This window comes from Schistocerca serialis, chromosome 9 (assembly GCF_023864345.2).
Source record: "Schistocerca serialis cubense isolate TAMUIC-IGC-003099 chromosome 9, iqSchSeri2.2, whole genome shotgun sequence".
Lineage (NCBI taxonomy): Eukaryota > Metazoa > Arthropoda > Insecta > Orthoptera > Acrididae > Schistocerca > Schistocerca serialis.
In genome coordinates this window covers 93,673,752-93,689,116 of record NC_064646.1, presented here as the reverse complement: position 1 = coordinate 93,689,116, position 15,365 = coordinate 93,673,752, and the positions used below count along the sequence as shown (strand labels likewise).

The window sequence follows — 15,365 nt, the reverse complement described above, 5'->3', positions numbered from 1 at the left end:
TAGTACACAATATGTTTGCGCAAATAACTCCTTAAATAGTGTATATATATATATATATATATATATATATATATATATATATATATATATATATATATATATATATATATAAATCGAGAAAAATACATTAACCTGATCTGATAGCCTTTTGGTTTACGACTTAAGCAGTTCTTTAAGGTCGACTTACTCAATTGGTACCCCACTGTACAGCCAAGTACCCAAGCGGAACCGTCTTAAGAAATTACTGTCATGCGACTGCCTTACGCAAATTCCAACGTGGAACTGCCCTATGCAACGGCCTTATGCAAATAACATCCCCCAATTGCACTAGCAGGCCTCTCTTAAGTAATTGCCACTAAACACTAAACCGTAATGAATCTCAGGAACCATTAAAATCTGACAAACGAGCACTGCTACTACTACATTTAAATGATTAGTGAACTTTATTAGAAGCTTGCACCGGTAGAAATTTTTCTCTTAGTATACTCTTGACTGCCACAAGGTTTCAGCATAGCTGACTACCCCGGGCAGTAACTCCTTGCCGCATATTCTTCCTTTCCCTTTGTTTAGTACATATTTTGTACAAACTTTTAAATCAAGAAAACACGAAGAAGGTTCATAGCCATTTAATTCACATGTGTATCTTCCTCCACTCACTATTGGTCAATGAACAAGGTTAGGCGACAGTTTTTCTCGTGACGCCGTCACGCAAATTTTAGCACGTTTCAAGTTGTCGGTGGATTGAAAGCCGCCTGATAATTGTTAATGAGATTATAAAAGAATCTGAATGTGAACCGATTTCGGTAATGGTACGCTTTAAAAGCGGGTCGAACGCCGTTATCGCATACTTTTGTGGACCACCTGCCTCAAGAGCTGTAGTGGCAAAGAGTTTCCGAGGACCTTGGAGAGTATCAGTAATTTTTTTTATCTTTACATTGTAAAAGGGGCGTACTTCAATCTCTTTGCTACAGAATCGAAGAGTCATGCGATTAAAACTAATGGGAGAAACAGAGATTCGTGTAAAATTGTTTTATAATGTTTTATCTGAAAATTACTTCGTGAAGGTGGTTATAGAACTGACTTGTAAAGGTAATGTCATAGTCCCATAATAAGTAAGAGACCCGAACTTTCCTAATTGGTTAATGCAGAAGAGGACATCTGTGATCATAAATCTGTCACAGCGTCAGGGAAAGGTAGAAAAATAAATTTACTTAGCAAAAGCGATAGGGAATAGATCTGAAAGTAACTGAATGGTCAACATCAAACATTCATCTCTGAAAAGGAAGGTGTGGAGGAAAAACGCATTAAATATAGAAACATTCCTCAATAAACCGTAGGCAACTGTGTGCTGAGAAAGGTTGTGAAGGATGGTGAGACGTAGATGATACAGGGATACTTTATACAGATGTCCAGGACTTGGACAAGCTAAGGACGGATTTAAATCTATACGAAAGAGAATCACGTTCAGCGAAGAACCCTACGAAGGCTGTGCTCTTTTCCATAGGGAGAGGCAATTCCAGCCATCGTAGTTCGTAATAAAACAGAAACATTATATCCTCGGAGTATATGTCCAAGTCAATACTCGAGAAATGGCGTTTTATAACTGGCTTTCAACACTACATCCTGCAGGAGCATTAATCCAAGCAAACCCAACAAGAAACCTGACACCGACAGATAATGCTAAATTAATAAACACAGTTTCACTGTCTAAATGTTCTTACATACCCCAAATTTTCAACCTGTCCAAAGAAATGGGACGAATCATAGTATAACCTAGCCCCTGGATGCAGTGGCGTGGAGGCATATTTGACGTTAAATACACAGCATTCACTCTAAAGTCAGGAGGAGACTTCGACCTGATCGACTTTATCTCAAAGTGCTGGCACAAAGGACGTTCAGAACCCTAGAAAAGAGCCCGGGCGGCCACACGGCAGCCTTGCTCGACAAATACCGGTACAGATCAGAGTTCGTGACATGGACCGCACAGTGATTCCGTATGCACTCGGATACATGCCACAATACTACATGCTGGACAGCTACTTGACGGCCTCAGACTCAGATGACGGCAACGGAACTACACGACAGTGTCAGAGGCAACGAACAGAAGAATATCACTGAGCCTGAATATCGTTGGAACATTGCATTGGAAAATGTTTCGGCGCTTTTCAAGCCACCAGAAGTTCGCAGAACATGGTACAAGGTTGTAAATAGGACGTTGTGGAACAACGAAAAGCTGTGCAGGCATACAACCAATCTGGACAGACTCCTGCGATACGTGCAGTGAACTGGATACTCTAGAACGCAAACTTTTGTGTGGAACTGTGACAGCTTTTGGTAGACAAGTAACAAATATGAATAAAATGTTATGACGTTTGCAGCAGCGTCAACTGATAAAAATTACACGAGTTTTCGGCCGTTGTTCAGATAATAAGCAGACCTAAGAGTGTGCGCTGTTTGCGACTGTGCCTATCGAAGTCTCTTTGAATCGAGTACCCCAGTTCTTTGTGACGTGGTCGAGTTTTTTGGGTAAACTCTTATGTCTTCGTATTTTCTTTGCAACGGCCACTGTTACGACCAGACGGACGGCTTAGCCCGTTAGCTCGTGCTGTTGCAAACCTCTTAATGGAGAATTCTGAGGATAAATCCTATTTGTTTCTTTCGATTAAGTTGACGACAGGTTCGTCATTTGGCCCACGGACGTGACAAACTTGACGAATTCTAGGAATACCTCAGTGGCATGAACAGTAACATCCAGTTGACTGTGGGGTTGGAAAAAGACAATGCATTGCCCGTTCTTAACGCCCTCCTCTGCCACAGAAGAAATGAATGTCTTTGGCCAGAGCGTCAAAAGAAAGCCCACCCAGAGCGTTCTGTACTTGCACGCCATTAGCCATCATCACCCTGCACAGAAGCGCTTTACAAACACTGCTGCATAGTGCGAGAATGATCTCGGACGCTGATAAGGTGCCCCACGAGGTGAGCCACCTATGCAAGGTCTTTAGGAACAACGGCTATGACCTCAATTAAATAAATTGATTATTCCTAGCAAGAAAAACAGTGAGACCACCGATGAGGAGCAGGAAAGGAAATTGGCTTTCTTGCGTTTCTGTGGCTCCGTGTTGTGCAAGATAACCCAGCTGCGGAAAGATACAGGATCAAATCTATCTTCAGGACTCCGACGAAAATCTGTCAGTTACTCTGAGCAGTTAAAGACCTGGCGTCTACAAGATACCTTGCGAGTGTGACCAGTCTTACGTCGGACAAACAGTACGCGCTGTGGAACAACGCAGGAAAGAGAACAAGAGATTTTATCGCCTAGAGAAATACGCTTTGGCTGAGCTTGCTTCAGAAAATGGCCACCGGATAAAGTTTGACAAAACCACTATCGTAGCTCACTCTAGCGGCTTCTGAGACTGTGTAATTAAAGATTCCACTGAAACAAAAATCACCTGCAGCATAGCACGTCCTGCAATCCAGCGATTGCCCGGTTAAAGCGTGAGCATCCAACGCCAGATCAACGTACGCCCGTATAGTCGTAGGCACCAGTGACGTCACAGACGACTGCTAGTACATATGAGGGACATACCAGCAGCTCAGTGGCAGCCGTGCAACTTGACAATGGCCAAGGAGTGCTTGACAAAAAGCTCGTGTAATTTTAATCACTTGGCGAGGCCGAAAACCCGAAAACTTTTTATTCAGAGTCATCGCCGCGAAACGCTATATTCTTGCAAGTAACAAGTACTCATTCTGATCATCATAACCGAACAGAACCCCTTTGACGCAATAATAAGCAAGGCAGATGACTTTAAATCATTCCCTGCATTGAAGGAACAGCTTACCGAATGAACAGTCCCCCACAGAGCAAACTTCGTCTTCCACTTGGGACCAACTTGTAGAGAAAGCGAAAAAATTGTCAAAAAAATGAATCCTTACGAACCTGATAATCATTGCATTAAACGAAACCTTCTGAATACTATGGTGAGTGTCAGCACTCAAATTCGCCAACGAAATGATTAAACAACAACAAACCGATGGGTTTCTACTAATATCAAGACGCAGCAACACAGCACGTTAAGGCCTGGGGAAGGAGAAAGCTTGAGTAGTCGGACAAATAAGGTGTCATTCTGCAATGAGTCCACTTCCTGGGAACACCAAGGCGCCTACAATGCAACTCCAACTGCGAAATAAATGAACAGACAAGAATCATGCATGTGGAGATTGACAGCGTTCTGGATTGGGTTGGGTTTTGTTTGGGGAAGGAGACTAGACAGCAAGGTCATCGGTCTCACCGGATCAGGAAAGGATGGGGAAGGAAGTCGGCAGTGCCCTTGAAAGGAACCATCTCGGCATTTGCCTGGAGAGATTTAGGGAAATCACTGAATACCTAAATCAGGATGGCCGGACGCGGGATTGAACCGTCGTCCTCCCGAATGCGAGTCCATTGTTCTAGCCACCTTTCTCGGTGATAGCGTTCTCATAAGTTGTTTTTATAATGCGTATAATGTGTCAAATAATTTCATTTTAATAAAACATTGAATTACCTATGTAAATTCGTAAGATAATAATAATAATGGAAGTATTTACAACAAGAAATCTCTGTCCACCTGCACCAAAATTCGTCACTACAACACTGTAATCAAACCTGAGGTGCTATACGCCAGTGAGACACTGATGCTACACACAAAGGCCGACCTTAAGAACATTCTCACACAGGAAAGAAAAATCATTACGAATATTGCAACTAACGTTATTGGGCCAAAATTCACGATGGATATAGGCTTCACTCCAGGGACAACACAGAGACGAAGAAACATCAGCATGTTATTTAGTTCCATTTCGAAATATGAATTAAATTGTCACCTTCACCTAAGCTAATTTCGTCGACCAGTTCTCGCGATTTTCCGGAAGATGAACCACCACCAATTCTACTTGCAGCTAGCGAACTTGGTGTCCATTTTAGTTTAGTTTCATACCTATACATTTGTCAAACTCACAGAAAAAATACTGGATCGATATTGTGCTAACAAAGCCTTAGTACTTAAATTACGTAAGCACTATAAAACTCTTGTGGTGACCAAATCAGATAATGCGCTTTTCCCCAGAACTTACATGGAAATAACACCAGTAATTTTGCAGCACATTCTTTCACAAACAGGCTTCCTGACAAGTAGCGCGAGGTGCTCTCTAGCGGCATATTTGCAAGCAGGTAACTGGCTGCTATTAAGTGGAAGAACCTTAAGGAAATACGGATCATTAACGAAATAACTGTCTTAGAAGTCACTGGTTCGACCGACTCTTGAATATTGTTCGTCACCTTCAGACCGTCACAAGGTTGGATTAATAGAAGAGATAGAGAAGATACACCAAAGAGGAGCGCATTTCGTCAGGAGATCGTTTTGTTTGCGCGATAGCGTTACTGACATGCTCTGTGAACTCCAGTTACACAATAATCGTTTTTTGTCACGGAGAGGGACACTGTTGAAATTCCAGGAGCGTAAGCTGGAAGAAGACTCGGCAATATATTATTATCTCCAACGTAGATTAACTGAGCAATAGTATCTGGATACCCACAGTACGGAAACGACCACTACAAGTCACGAGAGGCAACGGGGAGTATTGTGTTGTCTTCAGAGATGCAGTAACAGGAGAATGTGTTAGATAGGAGAGCTCAGTGGCTTTAAACGTGGACTAGTCACTGGATGTCAGCTTTGTAACAAATCCATCAGGGACATTTCAACCCTTTTAAAGCTGCCCGTGATGACTGGGTGTTGTGTGATGTCCTTAGGTTAGTTAGGTTTAAGTAGTTCTAAGTTCTAGGGGACTGATGACCTCAGAAGTTAAGTCCCATAGTGCTCAGAGCCATTTTTTTAAAGGCTGCGTTTTATTGGCAGAACACTTAAGAAATGAAACAGATCTACTAAAAACACTACCTACAATAGTCTTGTCCGTCCTCTTTTGGAGTACTACTGCGCGGTCTGGGTTCCTTACCAGATAGGACTAATGGAGTACATCGAGAAAGTTCAAAGAAGGACAGCACGTTTTGTATTATAGAGAAATAGGGGAGAGACTATCACTGACATATTACAGGATTTGGGGTGGACATCATAAAAACAAAGGCGTTTCTCGTTGCCACGCAATTATCTCACTAAATTTCAATCACCAACTTTCAGTTCCGAGTGCGAAAATATTTTGTTGACGCCGGGAGAAAGGATTATAATAATAAAATAAAGGAAATCAGAGCTCGCACGGAAAGGTATAGATGTTCGGTTTTTCAGCGCGCAGTTCGGGATTGGAACAATAGAGAATTATTGTGAAGATGGTTCGAAGAACACTCTGCTAGGCACTTAAGGGGGGTAGGACGTCAAACAGGCCGACTTGGAGCAGGAGAGGCACCATAGGACATTTTGATTTCCACTGTCTATACTTCTACAAGTAAATTCATAAAACTTTGTCAGCATGACCAGGAAGGATTCAGGATTCACACTAGTAGCAGCGGAAGTTCAAAAACATAAAAAAAATTTTTTTTACATGTCAAATTTAATCATTTTTTCACTTACTATTGGCTGCATTTGTTGCTATAGGTACACTTTTCTTCATAAGTAAGAGAGACTGGTTCAAATGGCTTTGAGCACTATGGGACTTAACATCTTAGGTCATCAGTCCCGTAGAACTAAGAACTACTTAAACCTAACTAACCTAAGGACATCACACACATCCATGCCCGAGGCAGGATTCGAACCTGCGACCGTAGCGGTCGCGCGGTTCCAGAGTGTAGCACCTAGAACCGCTCGGCCACCTCGGCCGGCCCTAAATTAATGTTCACAGATGGGTGTCCGGATGCTCCTTAAAAGATACTGTACATCTCTCGAAATGACCACGACAACAAAATCTGAGAAATGAGGGGTCATACGAAATCTTATCGACAATCGAGCTGCTCATGAGCTATTAGGAAAATGAAGAGAAAGGGGGAAAGTAGAGAGTGGTAAATAATAGTGTTATTAGAGGTACCCTCCGCCACACGCTGTGAGCTCATGGACACAGATTCAGAAGTAGATTTTGTCGGAGACATGTTGGAAATATCAAAGTATTCAACATCATCATAAAGAAACTGTTATTCACAACATTAGAAGAAGCAACGAACTGATTAACTTTTATGAAGAGTGAAAAAAATTCTACTCACTCAGTTGAATGTAGATCCCGAAATTATGCAATGTTGAAGACGCAGTACACAAACAAGTGACAATGTTCTTGAAAGTATTAATTTTCTGTCATGTTTGTCTCCGTAATTTCGCCTCAGTTTAGTGTAAGGAAACGGTACCATACCATACCATAACGTACGAAAAATCATACCATATTTTCCCCATATTACTAAGAAATCTTACCCTCTCCCCAGATTTAACGAACTCGTACCAAAAAAATTTATATACTGTTTTCAAGTCTCCGAGGCCTCGAAACAGTCTCTTTCTGCATTTTGTAGATTCTAATACAGAATGCACAAAATATACCTATAGCTTTCTGAGCCTTGTGATGGGTGCTGGGTTCGGACTGTGAGTTTGAAATCGATATTGCGTCTTATTGGTTCACACACTGTCTGTGTCGGGTAGGATTTAATGTGCCTTTGAGGGGTGGGAATTTTTGGCAACGTGAAAGCAATGTTGTGACGTCACAAATCCCACCCATGCAAGCTTGCAGGCCTCACGTGTGAGGAAGTCTTGTGAGATCGCTGTGATGTTTTTGTTTCTTTCTGTTTGCAGAGTGCCGTCCTGGAAGCATCAAGTTCGTTAATTGCAACGTCTGCTTGTGCCACCCGTACGACTGGAAGTGCACCAACATGAAGTGTCCGTCAAAACCGACGCTCTGCCCGTCGTCAGCTGTCAAGGATCACCCCGCCTGCAGACAAGGTGCTTCATTTAACCCAGCATTAAGTTTATAGTAAAGGGATCGTGAAAGGCAAGCGTGCGTTATTCTGGTGCGAAAGCTCACCGTGTCATACGATCGCCAGTTGCTTAGCTGTAAACTACTGTTGGTTTCCAAACTGGTGAAAAGTTAGAAACCAATGAGTGGAATTCAACCCAAGCGTGTATTTCCGACAGACAGCAATGCCTTAATCACATTTGTAGAAGCTGTGACACGCAACCAGTAGAAGCTGTTTACATACAGAGTGTAACAAAAATCTACGACACAAATTGCGGGATACATTCCTCATACGTAGAACAAGAAATTATGTCATATGAACATGGGCTTGGAAACGCTGCGTTTCTACGTTACAACCCATTTTCTCCAACTCATTAATCATGGGAAACACACGAACAGAACCCACCAGCATGCCACATGAACCCTTTCTCACAGGAGATGTTCAATATCCCTTCTGTGGGCACTGACACATTTATCACCCCGTCGTAGCAGTGAACCTCGGATAAGCTGATGTATCTCTGGAGTATTGCGTATGGTTTCGCAGCCTTCCATAGTACGGTCCGCCTCGATAGCTGAGTGGTCAGGGCGATGGAATGCTATGCAAACGGTCCCGGGTTCGACAACCTGCTAGGTCGGAGATTTTCTCCGCTCCGGAACTTGGCGTTGTATTGTCTTCATCATCATATCATCCCCATAGACACGCAAGTCGCCGAAGTGGCGTCAACTAAAAAGACTTGCACAACCAGTTCTTTTATGGCCACAAGATGCAGAGAGGTAACTCCAGCAACATCTCAGAGTGTAGTGTGAAGAGACGTAGCGTACAGGAGACAGGATTACCAAGTGAGTAACTAATTTCTATTTTGAGTGTGAATCTTCATGTTTTTGTTAAATTCACCTTATTAATTCTGTCTCCTCGTTGTAGTACAACTCGCGGATTTTGTCCTCGAGTGTGAGGAGAGAGGGGAGGGGGCTGCACCGCAACAGGCTCTGGAAATCCAGCCTCCTGTGTTGGGTGCACAGTCGGAATTTCCTTGTGAGTATGATTTTCGTTGTAATTTGTTCTTATTCAATAGTAGCCAATCAGAATTTTTTCTTATTTCATAGTCCCTTTTTTTTCTAGATTACCTGAAGCAAATGCAAATTCAGTAGGAGGCAGAGCTACAGGCTGTTCCACGTAGCGTTGCTGCAGCTGCAGTAGATAATTGTTTCCAGCATCAAGCTGTAGATAACCGACAACAGCACTCACGTAAGTGTAGAGAAAAATATCCATGTCTGAGCTTTCAGTGTAGCTTGACATTCAAAATAAATAAAATTGTGTCTCATCCTGTTACCGGAACAGCTCTGCAGGACTTGGATTTGCTGGACAGGCAGCTGGAGGCTTTTCATCAGCAGATGCAGCAACACCCTTCAACAAATAATGAGATGTCCAAGCAGCATACTAGTGAGTTAAAAAAAAAAAGATTACCTGTCTTTAGTAGTAGTAGTGGTAGTAGTAGTTTTTTGTTGTTGTTGTTCTAGGTGAGGACCTACAAAGGCACTCATATCTCGCTCTCCTGCACGATAATTACAATGATTTTTTGTAGGGTGCGGTGGAGTCACCTGATCAGTTGTTTATGCCCTGCACCCACTCACTCTGCTTGTAACCATGTGATCGTCAGAATTCATTCTTTCACCGCGCCAGCAGCGGTAAACAATGTACTTCACCATTATTTATTTTATCTCTTCTTCTGCAGCGGTTGCATTTCAATATGGTGTGGCACATATACTGTGGCGGCTGAACCGTCCTCCTCATAAAAGCGGCGTCCGGAAAGGCACGCCTCGCTTATAAGGGCGCCGTTAAGTCACCGCGTGGGAAGCGTCCGACGTCCACCCCTTCCCCGGGCCCCAACCCTGCCCCGGCCGCTGCAGCTGCCACAGCATCATTCTGGCGTCCATGGGCCACCCTCTCACAGTGGACCGATTCTGCAGCGTCTCCTCCTGTGCGGTCACGTGAGGTACAGCGAGATATAGACGCTTGTGAGAAGCGATACTTGTGAGAAACTGGAATGTGGGGATACTTGTGAGATCTCCGGGATGCTTAGGGACCAGCATAGGGTGTGTCGCAAATGCTGCGCCACTACCTGTCCGGCCACTACCTGCTGCTGCTGCTTGGTGTGACTGAGCGCTCGGCTTGTGCCGGCCTGGGCAGCTGCCGAGCTGACATTCACACTCCTCCAGTGCAGCCAGGTTACATTACTGTAGAATTTTTTTGGGCAAGGAAGAGTGGCCTTAGTCATATTGGAAATCGGAGCTGATTTTGCCCCCCCCCCCCCCCTGATATCATGTCAACCATTAGTTGCAGCACAATTATGCGTAAGACCTTTTTAATTGGAATTTTTGTTCCGGATAATCATACATAGGGCATAATTTTCGCTCAATCCCATACTTAATTATATATTTTACAGAAACTATAGAAGCCGAAAATGTTTTCCATCTTTCAACCCGTCACCCAAAATTTGATATGATAGGAGTGGGCAACCATTTACCATATATTAAGAGGAGCCAGCCAAGGAATTTTGTTCTCGGTAGAAACTTTTGTCTTTAATTATTTCGAAATAAATATCAGTTTTCCCGTACCACTCAGGGAAGCTTACTGTGGTGTAATGTCAGTCCTGCTAGCGATTAGCGTTAAGGAATGCAATTTATGTATTGAAATAAGATGTATTCATCGTCCACTCAAACAGACATCGTTTCTAAAATTCTCTACACAAAAATGCTGATTGTGATTGTTAGAAAAGCTATGACTTTTCGGAGTTCATTAGTGAATCTTTTACAATTTGCAAGAGACATTTGGCCGACTTTGTGTCGTCTCCAGAGAACACCACAAGGAGGTAATTACTCTTCGTCGCCCATTATATTTATTTACAATATTTACAGGATGATTATCTATTTACAATTTTTACAAACTACATCTACATCTACATCTACATTGATACTCCGCAAGCCACCCAACGGTGTGTGGCGGAGGGCACTATACGTGCCACTGTCATTACCTCCCTTTCCTGTTCCAGTCGCGAATGGTTCGCGGGAAGAACGACTGTCTGAAAGCCTCCGTGCGCGGTCTAATCTCTCTAATTTTACATTCGTGATCTCCTCGGGAGGTATAAGTAGGGGGAAGCAATATATTCGATACCTCATCCAGAAACGCACCCTCTCGAAACCTGGCGAGCAAGCTACACCGCGATGCAGAGCGCCTCTCTTGCAGAGTCTGCCACTTGAGTTTATTAAACATCTCCGTAACGCTATCACGGTTACCAAATAACCCGGTGATGATCGACGTGAACTGAACCCCTTTTCAGTATGTACTAGTGTTGCTGTAGCTTCAGCCATTTCCTTTTCATTGTAATTTCTGCGCAGAGGTCATGCAAGTAAGAAATTGTATTATATTGCCGTCAACTAGGAGTGTTGTAATGGCCTTAGAAACTTTCTCATCTGTCTCAATTTCGGACTTCTTTTTCTTTTCCTACTTAGATTTAAAACTAGTCGGTCAAATTGGTGCCCATGACATTCTGTGTCCTCTCCGAGAATTTTTACTAAAGAGTAAAAATTTGGATGACCTTCGAAATTAATGTACACTCCTGGAAATGGAAAAAAGAACACATTCACACCGGTGTGGCAGACCCACCATACTTGCTCCGGACACTGCGAGAGGGCTGTACAAGCAATGATCACACGCACGGCACAGCGGACACACCAGGAACCGCGGTGTTGGCCGTCGAATGGCGCTAGCTGCGCAGCATTTGTGCACCGCCGCCGTCAGTGTCAGCCAGTTTGCCGTGGCATACGGAGCTCCATCGCAGTCTTTAACACTGGTAGCATGCCGCGACAGCGTGGACGTGAACCGTATGTGCAGTTGACGGACTTTGAGCGAGGGCGTATAGTGGGCATGCGGGATGCCGGGTGGACGTACCGCCGAATTGCTCAACACGTGGGGCGTGAGGTCTCCACAGTACATCGATGTTGTCGCCAGTGGTCGGCGAAAGGTGCACGTGCCCGTCGACCTGGGACCGGACCGCAGCGACGCACGGATGCACGCCAAGACCGTAGGATCCTACGCAGTGCCGTAGGGGACCGCACCGCCACTTCCCAGCAAATTAGGGACACTGTTGCTCCTGGGGTATCGGCGAGGACCATTCGCAACCGTCTCCATGAAGCTGGGCTACGGTCCCGCACACCGTTAGGCCGTCTTCCGCTCACGCCCCAACATCGTGCAGCCCGCCTCCAGTGGTGTCGCGACAGGCGTGAATGGAGGGACGAATGGAGACGTGTCGTCTTCAGCGATGAGAGTCGCTTCTGCCTTGGTGCCAATGATGGTCGTATGCGTGTTTGGCGCCGTGCAGGTGAGCGCCACAATCAGGACTGCATACGACTGAGGCACACAGGGCCAACACCCGGCATCATGGTGTGGGGAGCGATCTCCTACACTGGTCGTACACCACTGGTGATCGTCGAGGGGACACTGAATAGTGCACGGTACATCCAAACCGTCATCGAACCCATCGTTCTACCATTCCTAGACCGGCAAGGGAACTTGCTGTTCCAACAGGACAATGCACGTCCGCATGTATCCCGTGCCACCCAACGTGCTCTAGAAGGTGTAAGTCAACTACCCTGGCCAGCAAGATCTCCGGATCTGTCCCCCATTGAGCATGTTTGGGACTGGATGAAGCGTCATCTCACGCGGTCTGCACGTCCAGCACGAACGCTGGTCCAACTGAGGCGCCAGGTGTAAATGGCATGGCAAGCCGTTCCACAGGACTATAGCCAGCATCTCTACGATCGTCTCCATGGGAGAATAGCAGGCTGCATTGCTGCGAAAGGTGGATATACACTGTACTAGTGCCGACATTGTGCATGCTCTGTTGCCTGTGTCTATGTGCCTGTGGTTCTGTCAGTGTGATCATGTGATGTATCTGACCCCAGGAATGTGTCAATAAAGTTTCCCCTTCCTGGGACAATGAATTCACGGTGTTCTTATTTCAATTTCCAGGAGTGTATATATCCTCCGCCTTCCTGCGCACCACCAATAACTTATAGCTTCATTGTTGGTATATTCCACTATATACTGGTAACCGTTATCATTAGAGGCTTCCCTTTCGTTGTCGTGGTGAATTCCATCTTTACAACAGCACTACTTAGCTGCGGTGCGCTACCTGTTTGGTGTCCACAGCAGTACTGATCTGCGGTGCACTACTTGTCTGGTGTCCCTGCAGACCGCCCGCTACCTGTTCGGCCGGGTCTCCTCACAAATGTCGCTCCTCACAACTGTCGCTCCTCACAAGTGTCCCAACCCTGAGGTACAGGACGCACCCATGTCTACCTCGCCAACTCCATTGACAATTTCTAGTTATAGTATTAGTATTGGAGAAGATCCTGTTGCTAATGGCAGTTCCTTCCCCTGTCCTTTTAGTGATGGATCCCAGGTCAGTGACACCATACCATAGTTGGGTGTTTGCCGACGCCTGTGAGGAGCGAATCTCGTTCACCAGGATCGACAACCTGGCAGGAGAGCACCGCGACCCTGTTGGATTTCTAAGCACGTGCATTCCTGTCGTGGAAACGGAGCTCCTCATGGTAGTCAATGATCCGCAGTATCCCCTCCATTAAATGCAATGCTGTGGTTTGCACTGAATTATCACCCCCCCCCCCCTCCCCAAAAGTTGAGTCATGAAGAAACGAGTCTTCATTATCTTTGGGGGGAAAATGGCGTGATTACGCGGAACACATCAATCGCTGAGTGGTTTCCACGTTGAGTACTATATTGGGCTGGTTTTCTGAGATGGAAGTGAGAGGCTCAGCTAAGGCACTCAGCAGAATTCTGTACCTGGGCATCCATACATATGGATCCGGTAAATGGAGGATCGAGCTATATCAAGCTCCCTAAAGATACAGCTAACAAGAGGGCATGCATTAATGTAGAAAATATAATGGATCAGGCTTGTTTTGCATAGTCAATTCTGGCTTGCGAAAGGAAGTACAATTACAGAGATCATCCTGAGCGTCCCAGTACATGCCATGTAGGTGATAATATTCATTTGTGTTTTAACGATGGTATAAAGTTCCCCATCAAGATCCAGGGCATACTTAAATTTGAGGCACAGAATACCGGCATATTAGTTAATGTTTATGGGCTGGAGAAGAAAAGCAAATCAGATGAGCAAGACAAGCATATCGTCGTTGGCCCCCTCCATTTCTCAAAATTAGCAGGTGAGGGTGAGCTGCATGGAAACATGCTGCTCTTCTCTGAAGGTGATAATTGTCACTATGTTTGGATCAAAGACATATGCCAACTCCTTTCCATCCAGATAAATAAACATGAACACAAGCAAATTATTTCCTTAAGGTGCCTCAGTTATTTTCCCTCAGACAAGTTATTAGCAGCGCATCTAGTAGACTGCACTTCCGCTGTGAAGGTGGCCCTACAGCCTCACATACCACCTTTACAGAAAAAACATGTACCATATTTGGCAGTGTACCAAATTGTATCGTCATATGATTCCAGTCTTAACCACTACAAATCTTACATCGGGGACCGTCATGTAGTTTGGTTGTTCACTGAGCTTGAAAACTTTTCACGGGAGGTTGGTAAGCTATACAGCTGCAACGTTCCCATGACCGAATCAGAGCTGAATGAAGATGTGTTTCATAATGCGCTTGATTGTCATATTTGTGGGCTGCCGTTAGACACAATCGAAAAGCGGAAACTTCTCATAGGGACCACTGTCATCTTACGGGGAAGTTCCATGGCGCAGCTCACAACGCGTGCAGTTTGAAGTACCAGCTACCTAGACACATATCCGTTTTCTTCCACAATTTAAGTGGCTATAATGCTCACTTTCTAGTTGAGCACTTGGCTGATTTCGGTTTGGAGAACAATCAGGTCAGTGTCCTACCTGATAGCGTTGAGAAGTGTATTTCATTCTCCAAACGAATGACACCAAGAATTATGCTCCGCTTCCTTGATACGCTACGTTTTACGCAGGCACCACTCCAGAAACTTGTTGAAACTCTACCTCGGGGGGGGGGGGGGGAGGGGGGGGATATGCACATCACTCGAGCTGCACTTCCCGCCGAGGAAAAGTTTCAACTTATCACTAGGAATGAGGTTTTCCCTTATGAGTATGTGCATGGTATGGCGAAACTCAATGAAACAAGGCTACCTAACGTAACTGCCTTCTCCAGCAACCTTACAGGCGATGCCATAGTGGATGCAGAGTATGAGCATGCCATGAATGTCTGGCGGGAATTTAATATTTCCACCTTATGAGAGTATGCGTGGCTTTACATGGACACAGACGTGTGCTCGCTTGCGGACGTTTTTGAGAAATACCGGAGTCTATGTATGACCACATATTCACTGGATCCCACGTTTTATTACACGGCACCTGGGTTGTCTTGGGATGCAATTCTCA

At 44.8% G+C, this 15,365-nt stretch overlaps 1 protein-coding gene and 1 long non-coding RNA gene across 2 annotated transcripts in view; both read left to right on the top strand.

Moving 5' to 3' along the window:
- LOC126419392 (uncharacterized) overlaps positions 1–15,365 on the top strand; it is a 249,566-nt gene that overhangs the window by 127,889 nt on the left and 106,312 nt on the right. The window contains exon 5 of the mRNA XM_050086580.1: positions 7,755–7,901. Within this exon, the coding sequence (XP_049942537.1) occupies positions 7,755–7,901 (147 nt within the window). The remainder of the gene's footprint in view (positions 1–7,754; positions 7,902–15,365) is intronic.
- On the top strand, positions 8,868–9,283 carry LOC126419320 (uncharacterized). The gene is made up of 3 exons (XR_007575964.1): positions 8,868–8,947; positions 9,035–9,160; positions 9,254–9,283. It is a non-coding gene; the product is annotated as an uncharacterized LOC126419320 (long non-coding RNA).